General features: G+C 41.1%; 3 protein-coding genes across 5 annotated transcripts; 1 reads left to right on the forward strand and 2 right to left on the reverse strand.

The window, feature by feature from the left end:
* Positions 1–969: 969 nt before the first annotated feature.
* Positions 970–4,180, reverse strand: ccdc106a (coiled-coil domain containing 106a). Of its 3 annotated transcripts, XM_085801479.1 has the most exons (9): positions 4,025–4,170; positions 3,464–3,533; positions 3,268–3,366; positions 2,951–3,172; positions 2,788–2,844; positions 2,366–2,641; positions 2,091–2,258; positions 1,662–1,998; positions 1,614–1,628 (listed from the first exon to the last, which is right to left on the reverse strand). In XM_085801479.1, the coding sequence occupies exons 2-8, from the start codon at positions 3,531–3,533 to the stop codon at positions 1,682–1,684; spliced, it is 1,209 nt and encodes a 402-aa protein (XP_085657605.1). In that variant the 5' UTR covers positions 4,025–4,170; the 3' UTR covers positions 1,614–1,628; positions 1,662–1,681. The 3 variants fall into 3 exon arrangements, with proteins under 3 accessions (XP_085657604.1, XP_085657606.1, XP_085657605.1); XM_085801478.1 differs by having other exon boundaries at positions 970–1,998; positions 4,025–4,180; XM_085801480.1 differs by having other exon boundaries at positions 970–1,998; positions 3,464–3,546; positions 4,025–4,154.
* A 393-nt stretch (positions 4,181–4,573) lies between these two features.
* On the forward strand, positions 4,574–5,456 carry LOC146971882 (transmembrane protein 238-like). The gene is made up of 2 exons (XM_085801482.1): positions 4,574–4,598; positions 4,937–5,456. Exon 2 carries the CDS (start codon positions 4,944–4,946, stop codon positions 5,271–5,273), a length of 330 nt encoding a protein of 109 aa, XP_085657608.1. The 5' UTR covers positions 4,574–4,598; positions 4,937–4,943; the 3' UTR covers positions 5,274–5,456.
* A 740-nt stretch (positions 5,457–6,196) lies between these two features.
* On the reverse strand, positions 6,197–16,134 carry LOC146971883 (C-Jun-amino-terminal kinase-interacting protein 4). Its single transcript, XM_085801483.1, has 28 exons — positions 15,984–16,134; positions 14,342–14,707; positions 14,026–14,220; positions 13,783–13,903; positions 13,451–13,521; positions 13,255–13,319; positions 12,648–12,720; positions 12,402–12,571; positions 12,004–12,290; positions 11,427–11,484; positions 11,083–11,235; positions 10,945–10,987; positions 10,688–10,815; positions 10,515–10,568; positions 9,926–10,066; positions 9,676–9,808; positions 9,352–9,438; positions 9,206–9,253; positions 8,910–9,051; positions 8,693–8,735; positions 8,488–8,568; positions 8,286–8,353; positions 8,028–8,176; positions 7,775–7,946; positions 7,384–7,497; positions 7,190–7,288; positions 7,000–7,089; positions 6,197–6,842 (listed from the first exon to the last, which is right to left on the reverse strand). Exons 2-28 carry the CDS (start codon positions 14,438–14,440, stop codon positions 6,724–6,726), a joined length of 3,003 nt encoding a protein of 1,000 aa, XP_085657609.1. The 5' UTR covers positions 14,441–14,707; positions 15,984–16,134; the 3' UTR covers positions 6,197–6,723.
* Between the last annotated feature and the right edge of the window lie 2,130 nt (positions 16,135–18,264).

Genomic DNA, 18,264 nt, shown 5'->3' on the forward strand with positions numbered 1-18,264 from the left:
TCATACAATCTAATCACCGTGGGTGCAATGTAAAAATTATGAAGACCCTTTATGAGCGATGGATCATCAAAGAGCTCTTTTCACATGCACTTTTGGTGAGACACTGGGAAGCAATAAAAGATCTCACAGATCTGTGTGCACAGGCTAACTTCTTTTGTTTTAACTCACACTGTAAAACAGTTTGTATGATTAATACCCACAATTTTTGCAAGGAACCAAAAGTTACACAAATAGTCATTTTAGAAATAATTAGTGTAAATGCTCTGTACCATATTTTACAAAAAAGTATTACTGTCACAAAAGCATTTCAGGAGCCTCAATACCAGAAGCATAAGAAGTGACATTTAGTGTATTGTAGTGCAGATAATTACAAAACGGGATGTCTAGAGGAACATCAGAGTAATGGATCATTACTGTTGTTAGAAACGAGCCCAAAATCAAGTAGCCTTATTATTACGAGGATAACACTTACGACATCACCAACATTTGGGGTTGTTTTTTGAAATGTGGGGTGCTTTCAAAAATGCATTTGTACCACATGATGTCAGACAAGCCATTTCTATAATCAATGAGCAGTTGCAACCTATTTCTTTCTTTATGAAATGGAGGGAAAATGAGAATGAGAACAAGTCCCAGATTCGAATGCTGTGGGTGTTCAGGTCATGAAAATGAAATAGAACAACTGCATCTTACACAAGGAAATCACAGAAATTGCATTAAGGCAAGTGAAAATTATTAACAAAATAATGGAAATGTCAAAAAATTTGAGAACAAAGACGTATTGACCAATATAAAGATAAAGAATTGGTGGGGCGGTGTTTAGCTCAGTTGGTAGAGCACCCGCCCCATGTGTTGAGGCTAGGTTCGATTCCTGCGTCGAGCGGCCCTATCCTGCCCCAGTTCCTGTCTCTCTCAACTGTCCTGTCAAATAAAGGCATGAAAAGCCAAAAAATATATACTAAAAAAAACAAACAAAAAAAAAGATAAAGAATTGGTGACAAACTCCTAAAACTATGGCTGACACTGACTACCATATTTTTAGGACTGTGTCAAAATTGCACAAGAAAAGTGATAAAAACTGCTTTGCTTATAAATCACTTAGGCTGCCAGGAGCTGAAAAGATCTACACAATTATGAACTCCTGGCTTCAAACTGATTCAGATCTACAGAAAAGAAAATATCCATGTCTCTGTTCAAACCGAAACACAGATACATGTATGAGCAATGTTGGTTGCACTCAACGTAGTATGGAAACGCAATCTCTCTAAAACAAACAGTGAAGACACATTCTTGTCTGAAGTCTGAATCACACAGACATGCTATTTTGCTCTTGAGAAATTAAAACCATTTTTTGTTTTTCCCTTTCCAGCTGCAGCAGGCACTCCCACATCATCGCCACCACTGCAACAATGGTGACGATTTTAACCAAAGAGACTTGATAAACCTGCTCTGCTATTGATAACAAAAGTGAGGCATGAAAAGTTTGTTTGTCTGAAAAGGAAGAATCTCAGCTGCAGGCCGCGGTCGTATCCAGGATGCTGAGTTAGTAAAATAACTTCCCATCCCTCTGGATATCTCTACTCCTCTGAGGTGAGTTGGCCTGCTGCAGCAGAACGCACCTGCCTCTCCTCCCCGCTCCGCTCCGCTCCTCTCTCCACCACCAGTTCCGTCTTTCTCCCCTTTAGTGTCTGAACCTGTAGGAGATGGGCAACAGCAGGTTATTCTTCTTTAGCGCCTGCACCCTGCTGAGCGTCTCCTCATCCAGGGCGGTGTAGCAACGCCGGGCGTAGTCCAGCAGCTTCTCCTTGGACGGGTCAAACTCGCCCACCTCTGCCACCTTCTCTGGGGCCACTAGCAGCAGCTCGGCGATGGGTGTGGTGGAAGCCACTGTGTTGCGGTCGACACCGTGGATCTGGAAGGCTTTGGACATATTTTTCAGACGCTGGTACGTAAGCAGGATTTTCTTGTAGCGAAACAGAACGCCAGCAGCATCTTTTACTGAAAAATAAGAGCAAGAGATTTAGCTACTGCAGCCTTATTTTGGATTATGGGTAAATTATGACACTGAAATGTTGAATTACGCCACTTACCCCTCTGTCGCTCTCTTGGGACTCGAAAGACTCGCCTTCTCTTTAACTGATGCCTGTTGCTGTTTATGGTGTCTGACATTACATCTTCCCCTGATATCATTTCTTCTTCCTCAAGGTAGCCGTCCTGCTCCAAATATTCGTCAGACTCTCCCAGGAGTGAAAGGGAATCTGATAAGAAAAAAATATTCTCCATGACTAAAACCAGTCAATAGAAGCTTCTTGTATAAAACTGATGAGGATGATACAGAGAGCTTTATGCCGTTTGTTTTCTTTACCTGGACCTATGTTGGCATGTCCACTCATTTCATTCATGGATGACCTTGTAGCACTGTTGCTGTTGCCACTGCCGGCTGTGGTGCTGGGATTGCTGTGACTATGTCCTTGCAAGATGGCCTGTGACTGTGTGGAGTTGAACAAAGCATTCATGGAGGCAAGCTGATTGGTTAGCGGGCTGGAGACGTGGTTTTTGGAAGGCACCATCGTCGGAGGACCAGGCCTTCGCTGGATAAACTGACGTGACGGGAAATGCTGTGCATCTGTCTTCTGTTGATCTGTGAGGAGAGGGCATCCATAAAAACAGAGAAGCTGGGACCTAAGATGAGCTCTGCAGGCTTCATAAACAATAAATTGGCTACACGGAAACACAATAATATCTAACCAGAGCTTTAACGGTATGTGCACGAATATTTGTCTTTACCTGTAGAGCGATCTTCCTCTCTTCTTGCCCTCCAGTTGAACCGTCTTGACTCATAACCTAAAGAGAGCCACATGCCAAAAGTTAACTTGACTTGCAAGAGTTTTGTTTTCAATCCGCCAGCCCTCAAATTCTTTAACATCCCCCACCTGTCCCCTGTCCTTACCGTTACTATACTGGCTCTGACTCTGCTCCTGTCCCTGGCTCTTTGTGGAGAAGATGAAGCGGTCCAGCTGGCAGCGGAGGAAGTCCCTCTCCTCTTCCAGGTCCTCAATTCTTTTCTGCAGCCAAGAGTTTTTCTCTAGAGAGATCTGTAGCTGGGTCCGCAGGTTGGTGATCACCATGTATGAGTTGTTGACTGGAGACGGGCCAGCCGATGGGGGCGAATCTAAGGAGGACAGATAGGAGACTTTGTGCAGTGAGGAGTATTACCAACAGAGTTTATGTGAAAATGAATCGGATAAGATTGATCCTGTCACTCACCGTCAAAACTCTGATCACTCTGGTTGAAAAACCCCTGCTGCTCAAAGTTACTCTCCTCGTAGGGGATGGCAATTTCATAGGCATCCTCGTTTTTTGGAGCTGACAAGAGAAAAAAAATATGCTCAGTGAGGAATGGTTGAGCTCGACAAGAGAGCAGAACACAATTAGATTTTACTCGGGGCTTTTGAAGTCTTACTCTGCAGGTGGAGCGAGCCTGCATGGCTCTTGGATGTGGAGGCAGCATCAGTCCTGTTTCCGTCCTCCATCTCACAGCCAGGACAAATGTTAGATTAGTTTATGATTTGAAAAGAAATGTCATCAGGCTATATGGCGTGCGAAGCAGCAGGGACGTTTCACACTAATGCACTGACTTGTCACACATGTGCACATTCAATTATTGTAATGGCACAGCTCGTCGGTAAGCTCTCATAATGTGTCGTACTTTGTGCATCCACAGACAGCCCAGAAAACCACAGCTAGTTTTTAACTGTATGTGCCTCTCCGGTCACGCATTGCACGTAGAAACTCAAACAGCGAAACGGGATATGCTCATGAAATCTAAGTTTGCAGCGGACGGGTCATGTACTGAGAGATTAGCTCCTCACTGTGTTAGCATCATATAATGCTAGCAAACATGTAGCTGCGAATATAAAATTACAATCTCCTTCTCTCTGCACACACTATTGTTTAATACCGTTATTCAGACATTAGTCGCATCTCCATGCTACGAATATATTCTGCAGAAATTGGTACATACCACTTTACGTTTGTAATAACTTAATCGTGTACATGTAATAAGTCGTTATTACTCTGTCATATCCCCATTTCTCGAGTTCATCTGCTAGCTAACAAGCTAACAATAACAATTATCGCTCTTTCATTTTTTTAACACTCTCCTGCGTCATTTCCGGATGTAATGAAATTAATGACCGTCCGCTTAGTAAACGGCACCGATGGATAAAGAAGTGCTGTACAGGCGGAGATGGTGAAGTTTATCCGCAGCTTGTGACAGTATATTGAGCGACGATGCTTTTAAAAGTTAATTTAAAATAATATAATTAAAAACAAATATATTTTATGGTGAAGTAAATAAACGTACAGCTGCACATTTGGTAAATGATGATTGATATTATATTATATCAACATGCAGCGTGTGCGTTCAGCAGCAGTGACATCCGGACGCAGTGAAACCGCAGGACAGGTAGGACAGGTGACGGGGTGTCAGGTTTCACTGTCGACTGCTGCTTTCCCACAGAGGAGATCCGGAAACAGTCAAAACACACGGTTTCTACTGTAAACACATTTGAACACAGAAAACCGGCGACGTAATTGTGAGTATGTGCTTTGGTTTGATTTTGTTTTGACTAAGTTTTATGAAAGTTATGAAGTATAAGAAGTCATGTGGAGTCTGCTGCCTTGTTTTGAGCCAGGCGTTTAGCACGCGACAGGTGTGGCACCTGCACTGTCCAGACTGTTGAGTGTGTTAGAAAACGGAGGATACTATGTGTTTCCATTTTTCCAAGTCATTTGATTTTAAAAGTCATTTTATTTATTTTTAGATATCAATGTCATGAATGGGTTTTGTTGTTCTCTCTATTGTGGAGTCAGACCATATATTTGATATGAACTGAAGATTGTATTTTCATTTGTTGTGTTTTCCTTATTTCAGTGCAGCCATGGCGCCCAAGTATGATGGCGTGTCCCACTGTAAGTTGGCCCTGGTGTTTGCTGTTCTGATGGACCTGCTAGGAGTGACATCCTTGCTGCTGGGGGTGTTTGCTCCACTGGAGATCCGGGGGCAAGACTTTGGGGATCTGCTGGTGTACACAGGAGCTTTGCTGGTGCTATTTTCCCTGGCAGGCTGGGTCATGTGGTACAGTGGCAACATTGAGGGTTTGACCTCCAGAAAGGAACTGGGAGGAGCTGTAGGTGGAGCTGTGGACCGCCTTGCCCGCTCCCTGAGCCGCAGAATACGGCTCCCTAGGACTCACAGCAGTCCAACATAGGAGGTGGAACCCAAAGATCCCAACACTGACTGACTGTTGCCTGAATGCTGTCACATGTAAGGCTGTGAATAACAGGCACAACTGCCCGAGGCAAAGGAGCGTCCTTACTGTGGAGCTAACCAACACCTTGTTCACACAGAAACACAGCCAGGGTAAATTATCATGTTCAGTATACAGACATGATTCATTTGTATCTCTGCCGTGGACTACACTCCAAATTACAACGTAACATACATTGCTATAAACCAGTATAATAGGATTAAAACATACCTGCAGTTGTGTTTTTTTCAGTTTTGCTATGACTCATTCATCCATTTAATCTTTGGATTTTACTTTGTGTTTGTGTTATGTTACTGTCGCAATACCACTCAGAATGGAAGTTACTACATTAACCACGAAAGACATTTTTAATGATAATAATGTTTGGACACAGTTGAGGTCAACACCAACATTTAAGTCTTAATTGACCAAGAAGAATAAAGAGTTGCTATGACATCATTACATGTGTACAGACTTGTAATTGCACATATTGTAAATACTGCAAATGAAATAATTTCTCCCTTATTTCACAAAATATACTGAAATCAAATGAAAACATAAAACAAATTAAGACACCAGAAGCATTTCATGTCATTCAACAAAATGACATCAAGCAAAGAGAGAGAGAGAAAATAAATAATCTCTAAGGAAAGGCACTAACGTTCTTTTAGGGGATGGGATATCAGACACACATACATACTCACATTTATAATGTGCAGTTATTTGTCAAATACCCACATGCAATGTGGAAGGGTAGAGTTAAAGTTAATGTGTCAGAAATTGCAGAAAAACCATGAGAAAAACACATCTCAAGTTATCACCAATCTCAATGAGAGATGAAGGGTCTGATTGTCTTTACACTGAGTAATAGAAGAATACCAGTCTCCAGTTCACAGTTAAAGTCTGTACACAGCAGCTTCAAGAACAGACACATAATCAAGTTAAACTTTATGATCAAAATATGCAGTGACAGAAACATTTGATGCCCCTGGTGGAATGAAGATGTGAACGAGAACTCCACTTGTTCTTTAAAAATCAATAGAAAACGTATCAGAAATTTGTGTCAGTTAAACTAACTACATTGTTGGTGCAAAGGTAAAGTGATATAAATTACTGACCCATTATACAGCACTGATATAAAATCAGCTGACGGTACAGAGTAAGAAATCATTTCCATTATGATCCAGTCAAAGATAAATGTACAAATTAAATGAGGTAAACAAAGAGGAAAACGGTGTGAATCCTACATTTTCCTTGAAGGATACCTTTATTGCTGCTGCACTGGGACGTTGGTTCATTCATTCCCATGAAAAGCACCATTTCCAATGTTGTCTCCAGCTTTGCTGGTGTAGTCTACCTCTCCTTCATATGTATGTTATTCCAAAATGGCAGAGCTCTAAGATGAATAATATCAGAGGGAGGGGCTGGGCACAGCTGAGGTGGGATTCTGCCAAATGATCATGTGACTGCGTTCAGACCGCTGAGGTGTAGTTTGGGATAACTCTACTGATTCATCACTCGCATCATCTCCTGGGGAAATAGATACCTCATTTCAGTATTTATTAAACTAGTTACTGACTAAAAGATTTAACATATTCAAGATTCAATACAAAACTGAGAGATTTCAAAAAGTAAAAAAACAACAACAAAGAAACAACAAACAAACACGGTATTTTCCAGTTCTCACCTATTCTGAAGTTGATGTAGCCCTCTCCCCCACTGAGGATAAGCTGAGAGGTAGTAACAGTGCTGCTGCCAGGAGAGGTCATCAAACAACCTGTGAGACACAGACAGTTACAGCATTCACCTGCACTCCTTCAATAACACGGTATTAAAAATGTTCAGCATATTTCAGTTAACTGCTATTAAATTCTTACCAGCCGCAGCAATAATGAATCTGACAGCTTGTCTGTGCCCATGGTAACACAGCTGGGCTGATGCAATGGAGCAATAGGGGATAGAAACAGCTTCGGATGCTGTAGACGGTGATTGGTACAGGTAATACTTGTTAGAGCATGTTTTGTGTCAAATACAATTCAAGCACCAAAACTCTTAGATAAATAAAACTCACTTATGGATAATGGGATGGAGAAAACGGCACCACCTCCAGTACCCACCCACAGACGGCCAGAGATGACTGCGAGAGACGAGATCTGGAGGGGTGAGAGCGTGAGGAAGGGTTGGCCTACAGAGGGAGAGAAAAATGTGTTAGCTGCAGCAGAAAGGAGCACAAAGTTGACACTAAACTAGTCCCCACATAAACATTTGTTTTCAGTTAAAACTGGGCATAAACACAGGAAGTCAGTCAGTATCATTTTGAGTCTTAACTGTGCTAAAACATGATGCTAAAGAGAGGCCCGTTCCACATGTCCACATGTAAAAGGTATTATTTACCTATAAATGTATACAGATTTAATCAATTATTAAATTGATTAGTAATTTCAAAAATGAAGCTTTAGTACCTAATGTTTTAGTGACCAAAGTTGTAAAATCAACTTCCTGTAGCGGTCGTCCAGTGGACCAGTCAAACAGCCTGAGGATTGGGTCAAGCCGACAAGATGTCCAAACACCACTTCCACCAGCACAGAGGAACCGAACCTGCTGCTCGTTGCGCTCAGAGACCGAGAATGTTTGCTGTAAAGTAAGAGCAGGGACGGTGAGTTCAAAGATGGTTTCAGCATGATATATGAACAATGTACCTCCTCTGTTTCTTACCTCAACCTTCTTGCTGTCAATGTCAACCACATGGACTCTGTTCCAGTATCCCACCCACAAGCGGGCACCTTTTGCGAGGCAGCAGCGAATGGGCTGCAAAGGGTTTGATCCAAGTGGCATCACTGAGTGTGACTGCAGATTCCAGCCACCTGTTAATCACAGCGCTATTTACTTATAAATCCCCAAACATGAACTTATGTGAACCAAGTAAAAGGAGGCAATCATGTATAACTGTAAATAAGAAACTAGAAACCTTACCTGAGCTGTGTGAGAAAAAGGCCAATGTCCCATCAGCTAAACCAGCAATGACTTGACCCTGGGTATATCTGTCAGATTGGGTCAACACAGAGTATCTCATTTTAATTTGTGGACTAAATAAGTCAATGGCACATTGTGGCACAAACAATAATTAAATGGTAATACTTTCACACGTAGTAAAAGCACAAGGCAGAGAACTCACGTGAGTGAATAAACACCCTCTGAGAGGCAAGCAGACTGCAGACAGCGCCTCCTGCCAGCAGAGGCTGAGTGCACCAGTATACTGTGTGAGAGACATGAAGAAAGAAGAGGAGAGAAAAGAGAGGGAGTCAGTGGGAATGCTTGGCCAACAAGAATGTTACTCACAGTAAAATTGCGCTGTGCGCTGCTTATTTAGCAGGCACTACCTTCCTTCCTGAGTTCCAATCCACACAGTTCCTGCAGTGTCACCTAACAAAAACAAGACCAGAGAGATTGGTTCAAAGAAAAAGCTGAGCAAGCAGTGTCCAGCTTTTACTCTTTCCAGTAAAATATCGACATGGTATGAGGGGAAAATAAAAGTACAGAATACATTAGACATGTTGCCCGGAGGCAGCTGCTGTTGCCCATTGTACTGGCACTGACCTATGGGAGGCACAGCACAGAGGCAGAGTGCAGGGGCTGTGGGAGGGAGGCTGAACTGATCCAATACTGTGTTGGGCCGTGCTGGATCAATCACTGTAATATCACTGCTGGAGGCAGGACCAGAAACTACCCACACAGAACACTGGCAGAGAAGGACGGATATGGAGTTTGGAAAGATGAGTGGCATGAAACTTTTTCCTGGCCAGAGTTAGTTATGGTTGGATGGCACTACACATCTACATGGTGATTAGAGTATGACTACAACTGCTGCTTCACCAGGATAATGAAAGACTTACCGTGGCCTCTCCTGAAACTTCAGGTGTGACTGCAACTGCACAGTTCAGCTGAAAACAAAAAGGAACCATGGTGTACTGTGCCACAGGCATCATGTGACATTTTATGGGTTTATATGCAACATTGCAGTAGTGGCATCATGACTTACCTTTGCAGTGGAGTCTCTTTGATCCAGCAGTCTGAGCTGCACTAGAACAGGCACATCTTTAGGGTCTGGGACAGGTTTTTGAGACTCCTGCAACAATGACATTGAAATACCAGGACAGTAAGATGGTTGTGGATATGTCCACACATCTGGGCATGTTAAATTCTCTTTGGTAAGTCTCTGGTATAGCTGGCTTAGTGTTAACAGTGGGGTGGATTAAAAGTAGACTGTCTTTATTGGTTTGATGTGGAATAACAAAAAAACAAAAAGCCTGGATTATTTTCAGCCTATCTGTCTGATGTATCCTCTGTATTTCCTTCTACATACCTGTGTACTTGCCAGTGGTGTACTCCAGCCGTGCATATGCCGTTTTCCCAGACTTCCCCAAATGTGGGAGCGAATTTCTCTGTAGAGCTCCCTCCTCCTGACGCGAGGTGAGAGCGCAGCAGGAGAAGCATGCCTAGAGACAATGTCCCAGGTGATAATCAGCTTCACTCTTTTCTATAAATCAAATTTGATGCAAATCTTGTTGTAAATGAATATGAAGCACATATGCAGGAGAGAAACAGCTGCTTACTCAGCCGGAGCCTGACTGACAGCCTGTGGCTGTGGTGATCCCACAGGGGAGTGAGTGTGTGATGGGGAACCTGGCAGGCCGAACGCAGAAGCAGGTGGTGGGATTAAGGGTCCCTTGGACAGGCCAAACAAGCGGTTGAACCTTTATTGAAAAAAACCCAAAACAATTATAAATATTTTATAATATATAATAATATATATATAGTTAATTTACCACCTACAGTACAGTGCTTTTACTGATGAATTTGGTATGAATCCAAACACACCAATGTTTCTTTCCTCTGAAAAATGTAGTGCTTAGTTGAAAGTGGTCATCCTTTCAAACTCTCACTTTGTCCCATTGCACTCGTGAGAAACCCATATGCATTGTGCATATCTAAGTAACTAAATGATAGTTACTTTGGTGACTTCGGAAGCCATGGTTTCCTGATCACTGGTTTTGTAACTGATACTCTTGACAACAGATTTCTGAATCAACAGATCAAGACAACCTGAGAACCAAATTCACATCTTGATATAGTGCAAGACACAACTTTCCTAGTTTATATAATATACGGCATATTATTTAAAGAGATCATATAAACACTTACTTTCTCCACACACTTGATCTTTTCTCCTCAGTTAACCTCTCTGCGTTTGTTGCTCTGTATAAAGGTAACAACACAAAATTAGATTGGAGGCAAAATAATGAGTCCCAGGTGTATTGGCACAAATGTAAATAAAACGTCAAAATGGCAAAAAAAAAAAATAGTAGAAAACTTGCTTGATTGTCTGACTACGTCGAACTGCCTCCTGCAGCTCAAACAGACGCTGCTTGTACTGGTTCTTCTCCATAACAACACGAGCCATTTCAGAGCGAGAGAAGTGGCGTGTGGATGTGAGAAGAGAGGCCTGGACAGGAAGAAGCCACTCAACAGTCTCATACATTACAAAATACACAGATACATGGATTTACAAAAAACGTCACTAACGTAGTGTTACATTAGTAACAACAGTTTCACAATAACTTCATCTCCTTACATCATGATCCTCTGATTGGCTTGCTTCCAGTTCTTTCCGGAGTCTATGAAAAACAGAGGATATAAAGCTGTAAATTATAATAACTCAAATAAATGTCACAATTTTAAATTGGAAAAAATCAACATCAATCTCCCAGACCTCTTGATCTCCTCCTCCTTCTCCTTCATCCGCGCCTCTAATCGTGAGACAGTCTCCTGAAGAGAGGTCACTTCCAGTTTAAGAGCTGAACGGTCATCGGTCAGCTCCACTACCCGAGATAACAAAGCCTTACGGCCAAGTTCTACCAACTCACTGGAAAACAAAGAAACACAACAAGTGTTGACTATTCTATCGTGAAGAAATAGACAATCCCTATTGTACATTGTAAACAGACTTCCTTTACAAGGAATTAGTGACTAAAACTACAAGTGTTTGGAAAACCCCCAGTGCTCAGAAATAAAGGTGGACTTGACAGAGTCAGAGATATTAAACATAGGACTCACTGTGTGACTTTCAGTTCCTCATGCTGAGAAACAATCTCCTCAAACTGGTCTGCACTACCTACAGAGAAAAAAACATCTTAAATAAATTATATCCTTCTTAACACATACACATAAACACATACCTTTTACAAAACTAAAAGCAAATACACTACACTAAATCTAAATGTTAGTATTTACTTTAGTATGCATTCATACTAAAGAAATGACCCTGCATTGGGAAGATGCAAAACAGTAAAAGAAAAAAAAAAAAAGGAAGTAAAGCTGCATGAAACCATTTCACTGATGTAGTTGCAATACAGTAATTTATATTCCCACTACAGCAGGGTTCTTCTCTAGAAATTTGTGTTTTACCACCTGAAAAATCTGTGATCATTTACTGTGTACATGTACTGTATCTACAACATCGGTGTTGTTACTGAGATTTGTTTTTATCTCCAGCCACATCACGGTCACAAAATGAACAGTATAATTCCTGTGCAGTAAAGATTTTGTAACTGTTAATAATGAAATCTCAGGTTAAGATGAAGAGAAAGTGTGAGAGAGACAAATGTGTTTTCTTTATATGAATTCAATTTACCCCTGACACTGGCCCCACGGTCCACACTCTCCACAAAATCTCGACTCAGCTCAGACAGTTCAGAAAACACAGAGTCAGTGTTGCGTAGATCCCACTCCAAACTATCTTCATCTTCTTCTTCCACCTCATCCAGCTCCACTACTTTTTCATGCTTGTTGTCTTCAACTTTGTGTTCCTTCTGCTCCTCCTCCTCCTCCTCCTCCTCCTTCCCCTCCCTCATTTCATCCTCCAGGCTGGACTCCAACTCGTCTCTCGATGACTCCTCGGTGTCAGGTCTAACTGGGGTGCTGATGATGATGATGGGAATTGAAAGAATAAAATATGTAAGAAAATACAAGAATGTTTGATGTGCCATGTGAACATGTTGCTATAGTGTTAACATGTTTTCAGATTATTACCTTGCATTTACACAGCCATGAAACTGTGCCAGCTCAGGAGTGGAGCTTATAATATCATTGACAAAATGATCTGTGTCTGACTTCACTGCAATGTCCATCGCTTTTTTTTCCTTAGGTACCAGATCTTCCAAACTGGGGGGACCTGAGAGTGCATGTGGTCTTTGAACAATCTGTAAAGAAAAATAGTACACAACTACTCATCTGCCAAGATTTTAGATTTGAAAATGAAAGTGAGCATCTGTTTACCTTTTCATTAGCACTGGATTCTGACAACACTTGGTTGGATGGTAATTCAGCATTTTTGGGACGCACATGATTCCTGCATGTAACATGCAGTGTTACACAGAAAGGAAAAACAATAAATAAACAGTACAATCATGTGTTTTTCTTACACTCAGCACCACTTTGTATCAGAAGTTCTAGCACAACACCTTGTAGCTTACTTTATAATCAATGCCTACTGTACTAACAACTGCTTTTTTCCACAAGTACCTAATCTAAAAACTATAAAGCATAGAAAAATGTGACTGAGAACAAAACTTACATAAAAAACAACAACTTTATATTGGTATCTTTGCACAAGGTAAACAGTGATATTGCTACACTACTGTTACATTATGCAGTTGTTAAATATCAGGTAGCACGTAGCAATGAGGATAAACTTAGAATGGGATTTGTTGTTGGCTACAGCCCAGAGTAGCTCTGATATGGTTCACAACAAACCAGCTGTCATGCAATACCTATAACTTTCTTATGAGAGATACAATATAGCATTCCTATTAGACGCATTATAAACAATAAAAAAAAAGGCAGAAATAACTTTTAAATTCTTAAAGTGACAAGTATGAACAACCTTGATGGAGAATCCCTTTCAGAATCCTTTCTCTTTTCCAAAAGTTCCCGATAAGTGTGAGCCAACTAAAGGAGATGAATCATATGTAAGAAAAGACATAATGAAAAAAACAAAAAGAAACCCAGCTAAATCTTGTGTAACACTGTTTGGTAATGCAACTGCACACAGGTTTGTAGACTGAACACTAGTATCTGACCTTGTTGTGAGTGTTCCTCAGTGTGCTCAGTTCTCTACTCAGATTTGTTTTCTGCTCCTCCAAGGCCACCACTGTAAGGAAACAAAACAAGTGAAGTTCACTTTCGTTATTAGCATCAGTCTAGGGTGAAAACAGGTAACAGTCCTGATGGGGCTAGTCCTGATTTAGCACCAGTGAAAATCTTATACACTCAAACTTCTTCAGAAGTATTTAAAATGTACACACAAGAGGGATGAACAACATTGGACGGAGAAAAGGACAAGGATGCAAAGAAATCAGAGCAAATTCGTGGCTAATATGCCATTTGTCACAGATAATGTTAAAATGCTCACATTGATCAGCTTGCTCTCTCGCTTTCTTCTCTAGCTCTCTTCCACGTTGCTCTATCTCCTTCACCCTTCCCTTCATAGCTCTCCTCTCCTGTTCAGTTTGGTCATCAAGCTCCAGGTACCTCTATAAAATAAAAAAATGATTGAACCGCTGTGAGCACATTTAAAATCAAGATCATGCTATACCACACACACACACACACACACACACACCATCAGCACTTTTAAACTTCTGTGAATACCCACCTCCTGACTATCTTTCCTCAGTGCCTTCTCTGCTTGGTATCTCTCCAGCAGCTCCTCTCGCTCAGCTCTCTCCCTCTCTGCCTCCTCCTCCCTGTCTCTCAGCTGGGCTTTGCAGCCGGCCAGCCCTTCCAGCACCCACACAAATATGGGCACAAGCGACTCCACCACACCTTCTCCATAGGTCTCGATAACCGTCTGTGTTAGTGTAAATCCGTAGAATGGGAAACTCAGTATGGACAACTACATTTAAATAACAATTTCATTCAGAAAACCATAGCACATTTGTATTAATAGAAATAATGATGAGACGCCTTACCTGTAGTTCTGAGTATAGTTTTCCTGCCTCTTCACTCACAATGTTGGGGTCTAGCTCCACCTCCCCTGTCCCACACAGCACTCTCTCATTGTACTCCATCAGTCAGTTATTTATATTTGCTGTATTACTGTAAAACTGAGTCAATGATCTTACAAATCTGTGGGGAAAAAAATTCTCCTATACTTCCTCTCCAGCTAATCTGACACTAGTGGAACCGGTTTTATACGGCTTTCTACCATTTTTCTACCAGCACCACCCATCTTCAGTAACTTTATGTCCCATTTGTCCTTGACATCCTCTTAGTTTGCCATCATCTTTCTGCACTGTTATGTTGATTTGTTATCAGGGGGAGTCTTAGAGTCCATCCTGAAAAAGAAAATAATAAAAGGCATTGATACATGACAGTTTATCTCCTCTATACTGCTGCTAAGTCTAACTGCACAAGGCATGTGCAACCGTCAAGCTAAGACATGCATTTTTTCCAACTAATTACCATAAGACGATAACTGGTTGAACATGGTCATGTGGTTTTCTGCTGTTATAATCTGTGACTAACATGGTTTGTTTAATAGCAAAACCAACACATCTGCGCAGTGGTGATGAAATTGAAATTTCTATGGTTGATCTTCAGTCAGGCTAAACACTAAAAAACATTCATTAAAGTAGAGTGACTTGTTAGCGTTCAAGCCAAGTGAGCAATGTAAACATACACCTCAGATTATGCTCAGTCACACATTCATGCTAGGATTTATTTCCCATGTCAGTTGCATTACCAGAGAATTTGTGAAATTATTAGCTGTTAAATCGATTTGCAGCATCAATTAGCAGGAAATTATTCTGCAACTATTTTAATCATTTTATTATGTGTCATTTAAGTCACATCTGCAAAAACATCTGCAAAATATCAAAATACAATGTTCAGATGTCTATCACAACTTTAAAGAGCAGATTGTTTTCCTACAACTAGTAGACCACATTTTCAACTATGTCAACTAATTGACTGGTCAATATGTCCTTTGAGCCATCATAACCACACGAGCAATCATAAGCAGTCACCCCTGAGTTTCACGAATTATGAGGGGACATTTTACCAAATTCTGATATCTGAATGTCAAATGTAGAAATGTAGAAACAACACAGCAGGTTGTTACTGAAAACAATCATTAACTGCTGCCTTAATCACAGTCACTGGGCAGTGAGGAGGCGGATCATTACAGTTCAAAGCTACAGGATTTATGGCTCGTGGGAACGTGCTGTGCGTCATTTTTGCGTCTACTATAGAAATACTGTGTAGCAAGGAACAAACAAGCACGTATGCATGCATATGTGTGTGTCTGTATGCATAACAGGCAGCACCACAAATAGCACACAGAAACTCAAACTAACATGTACACAACACACACACACACAACCATGACAGCTTAAAGACGGGGACAGGTTTTATAGGTCAATAATTAGCCTAATCAGCCTTCCCGGTTAGCTCAGAGGAAAACGACTCTGTTGAATAGACATACTGTATGAATAAGTAACACGACTGACAGTGGACACCTTGAGAGACCGTTGGTAGTTTACAGAGTTGTGTCTGTGCGCCAAAAACAACCCCGAGTCGACGCGCTGTTCGCCTGCTGTTGGACAAACTTACCTTAGAACCCCTCAGTAACTTCTTCCACTTCTCGGCCCTAAAACTACAGAAAGTCCGACCGCTTTTCTTCTGAGACGGTCGGTATCAATTACACATAAACGAGTTTAAAGTCGGGGGGCGTTGTTTGATTCTGACAGGCACATTCGAGATCTCTGACTGGCCAATCACAGCGCTGTTGTTGTCGGTCGTGGCCAATAGGCGACGAGCAGAGGCGGGACAAGGACAGTTTTGCTTTCAGAAGGGGAAAAAAAAGTTTCCTGAAACTTGAACGATGACATGTGACCAGAAGACTGTCAGGTGATCTGAGTAAATTACTGCCCAGTGTGTTACCTGTCCAAATGCCTCACATACCTAAGAGCTAGAGGGTTTCCTCACCTTTGTAATCCCTGTTACAAAAGGTTGAGAAGTGATGTTTGCAGTATTTGGTTGAGGTGGTAAGAGATCCTTGAATAGACTAATGTTAATACACTAGTAGAAGTCCCTATTGAAACTGAAAATATTGTATACCCAAGCAGAACAATGACTTCTTCACTATATCATTTTCTCTTTTCACACGACTGTTAGACCAAATTATGAAAAATATTGAAATAGAAATATTGAAATGATCCATTTTATCAAATGAGTTGCTTGCTACTGTTGGGAAATTTGCTAGTTTCATACCTAGGCCTAATTCATTATTCTTTGTAGGCTATGTCTTTCTTTTTTTTTTGGGAGGGGATGGGGCGGGGGGATTGACAGGACAGTATAATACAGTACAGATAAACAGGAAATGGGGAGGCAGAGATAGAGGGTATGCCATGCAGCAAATGGCACACTGTGTGTATGTTTTGTATACAAAAAATGTAAATCTTGAAAGAACTTTCAAGTAAATGTAGATAGAAAAAAACACCTTTCCCACAGAGGTGTGGGGGGGGAATAGGCCTATAGCAGTATTATGCCCATAGAGCAGCATGAGAAGAAAACACGCTCCTGCAGCTAATAAGTATCCTACTGAAGAAGTTCTCTAAATTTGTAATTGAGTAGCCTAAATGTGGACTACTCAGGTATGTTTTGCCATGAGGCATGTTGGCAGATAACAAAGAAAATATCAATTCTCAATCAACAACATTTAGCAGCGGAGAGGAAGTAGGCCTACAGTTTGTTTTTCTTCCAGCAGATGGAGGTACTCACTTCTGTCCCTCAGTCCTCTCCCTCTCCTGTTACTCCTACTTTTTGATCTCTGTTGATGTTGTTGGTGTCTGCTGGCTTGCACTCAGGAGCTATTTAGGATACAATCCTGTCCTGCTTTTAGAACAAGAGGCAGTTTTACATTATAGGCTACGACTTAAAACCTAAATCAGACTCCACTCAGTGGCGTCCATTATGCAGCAGCAGTTGGCTTCACTTGGACATTCTGTTGCTATGGCAGTTATAATTTAACTCACAATGTTGGACCACTGTGGTTTTTCAGTCTAATGTTTTGTTCTTTTTACATTCACTCTTGTGGACTCTGTATTTGCTCAAATCAATAACAGTAGCAATTGTATGTCCTTGGTGAATTTATTGTTCTTTCACTGGCAATAGGACGCTAATTTCTCCTAGGTTTCATCCTGTTTCACTTAAATTATTGTTTTTTGTAGCAACTTTGGCCTAAAATTGCACGTTTTTTTATTTCAATAAAAATAGGCATAGGCAGTCTGCCAACTTTGGACAGATGAGAGCAAGGTGGGCTATTATCCCCAGTAACCAGACTTTCTGTAAGGACATAGGAGTGTTTTTCTCAGTTTAATTTGTGTGTGAAAATAAAAATGAATTCTCCTCTACTGTTCTGGAGGGGGGTGCAGCAGAGCAGAGTAGAACAGTTTCAAAACCCCTGCAAATTAAATGCTTGACTTGATACTAGGAATAAATTTGTTTTGTTTAAATGAGCTTTGAGCAAACAAACTTCATTGCAGACTTGTGTATTCTGCAATACGTAGCACTTTATAATCTGCATCCTCTTCCTTTTTCCAGGTATTAATCTTTTTGTCTTTCTCCCTCTCCCTCCCTCTCACTTCATTCTTACTGTCACACAAACAAACACATTTCACATATAATGCATTTATTGTAAGATCTGTCCACATCATCAGTTACCTTAAAATATAGTAAATGTAGCATGAAACTTAGGGAATGTGCCGTGTTTCCCAGGAACACAGATGCTGCACAGATGTAATTTTGATTGAAAGATAAAGCAGGAGGTAGAGTGGTACTGACATGTCGTCGGCACAGCAGGAATGTGTTTTCCCTGCCTTGTGTGTTATGT

The sequence above is a fragment of the Trachurus japonicus genome, chromosome 16 (genome assembly GCF_045865225.1).
Source record: "Trachurus japonicus isolate A0001 chromosome 16, Traja_1.0".
NCBI lineage: Eukaryota > Metazoa > Chordata > Actinopteri > Carangiformes > Carangidae > Trachurus > Trachurus japonicus.

Bases quoted from the DNA above. Each gene is read 5' to 3' on its own strand.
- LOC146971882 (XM_085801482.1), top strand. From the start codon at position 4,944: ATGGCGCCCAAGTATGATGGCGTGTCCCACTGTAAGTTGGCCCTGGTG.
- ccdc106a (XM_085801478.1), bottom strand. From the start codon at position 3,533: ATGGAGGACGGAAACAGGACTGATGCTGCCTCCACATCCAAGAGCCAT. The intron at 3,367-3,463 runs GTAAGACTTCAA...TTCTCTTGTCAG, and splicing joins AGGCTCGCTCCACCTGCAGA to CTCCAAAAAACGAGGATGCC. The intron at 2,642-2,787 runs GTAAAGACAAAT...CTCTCCTCACAG, and splicing joins AGAGGAAGATCGCTCTACAG to ATCAACAGAAGACAGATGCA.
- LOC146971883 (XM_085801483.1), bottom strand. From the start codon at position 14,440: ATGGAGTACAATGAGAGAGTGCTGTGTGGGACAGGGGAGGTGGAGCTA. The intron at 9,809-9,925 runs GTAAGCAGCTGT...CATTGTCTCTAG, and splicing joins GTCAGTCAGGCTCCGGCTGA to GCATGCTTCTCCTGCTGCGC. The intron at 8,354-8,487 runs GTGAGTTCTCTG...CCAATCTGACAG, and splicing joins GAGGGTGTTTATTCACTCAC to ATATACCCAGGGTCAAGTCA.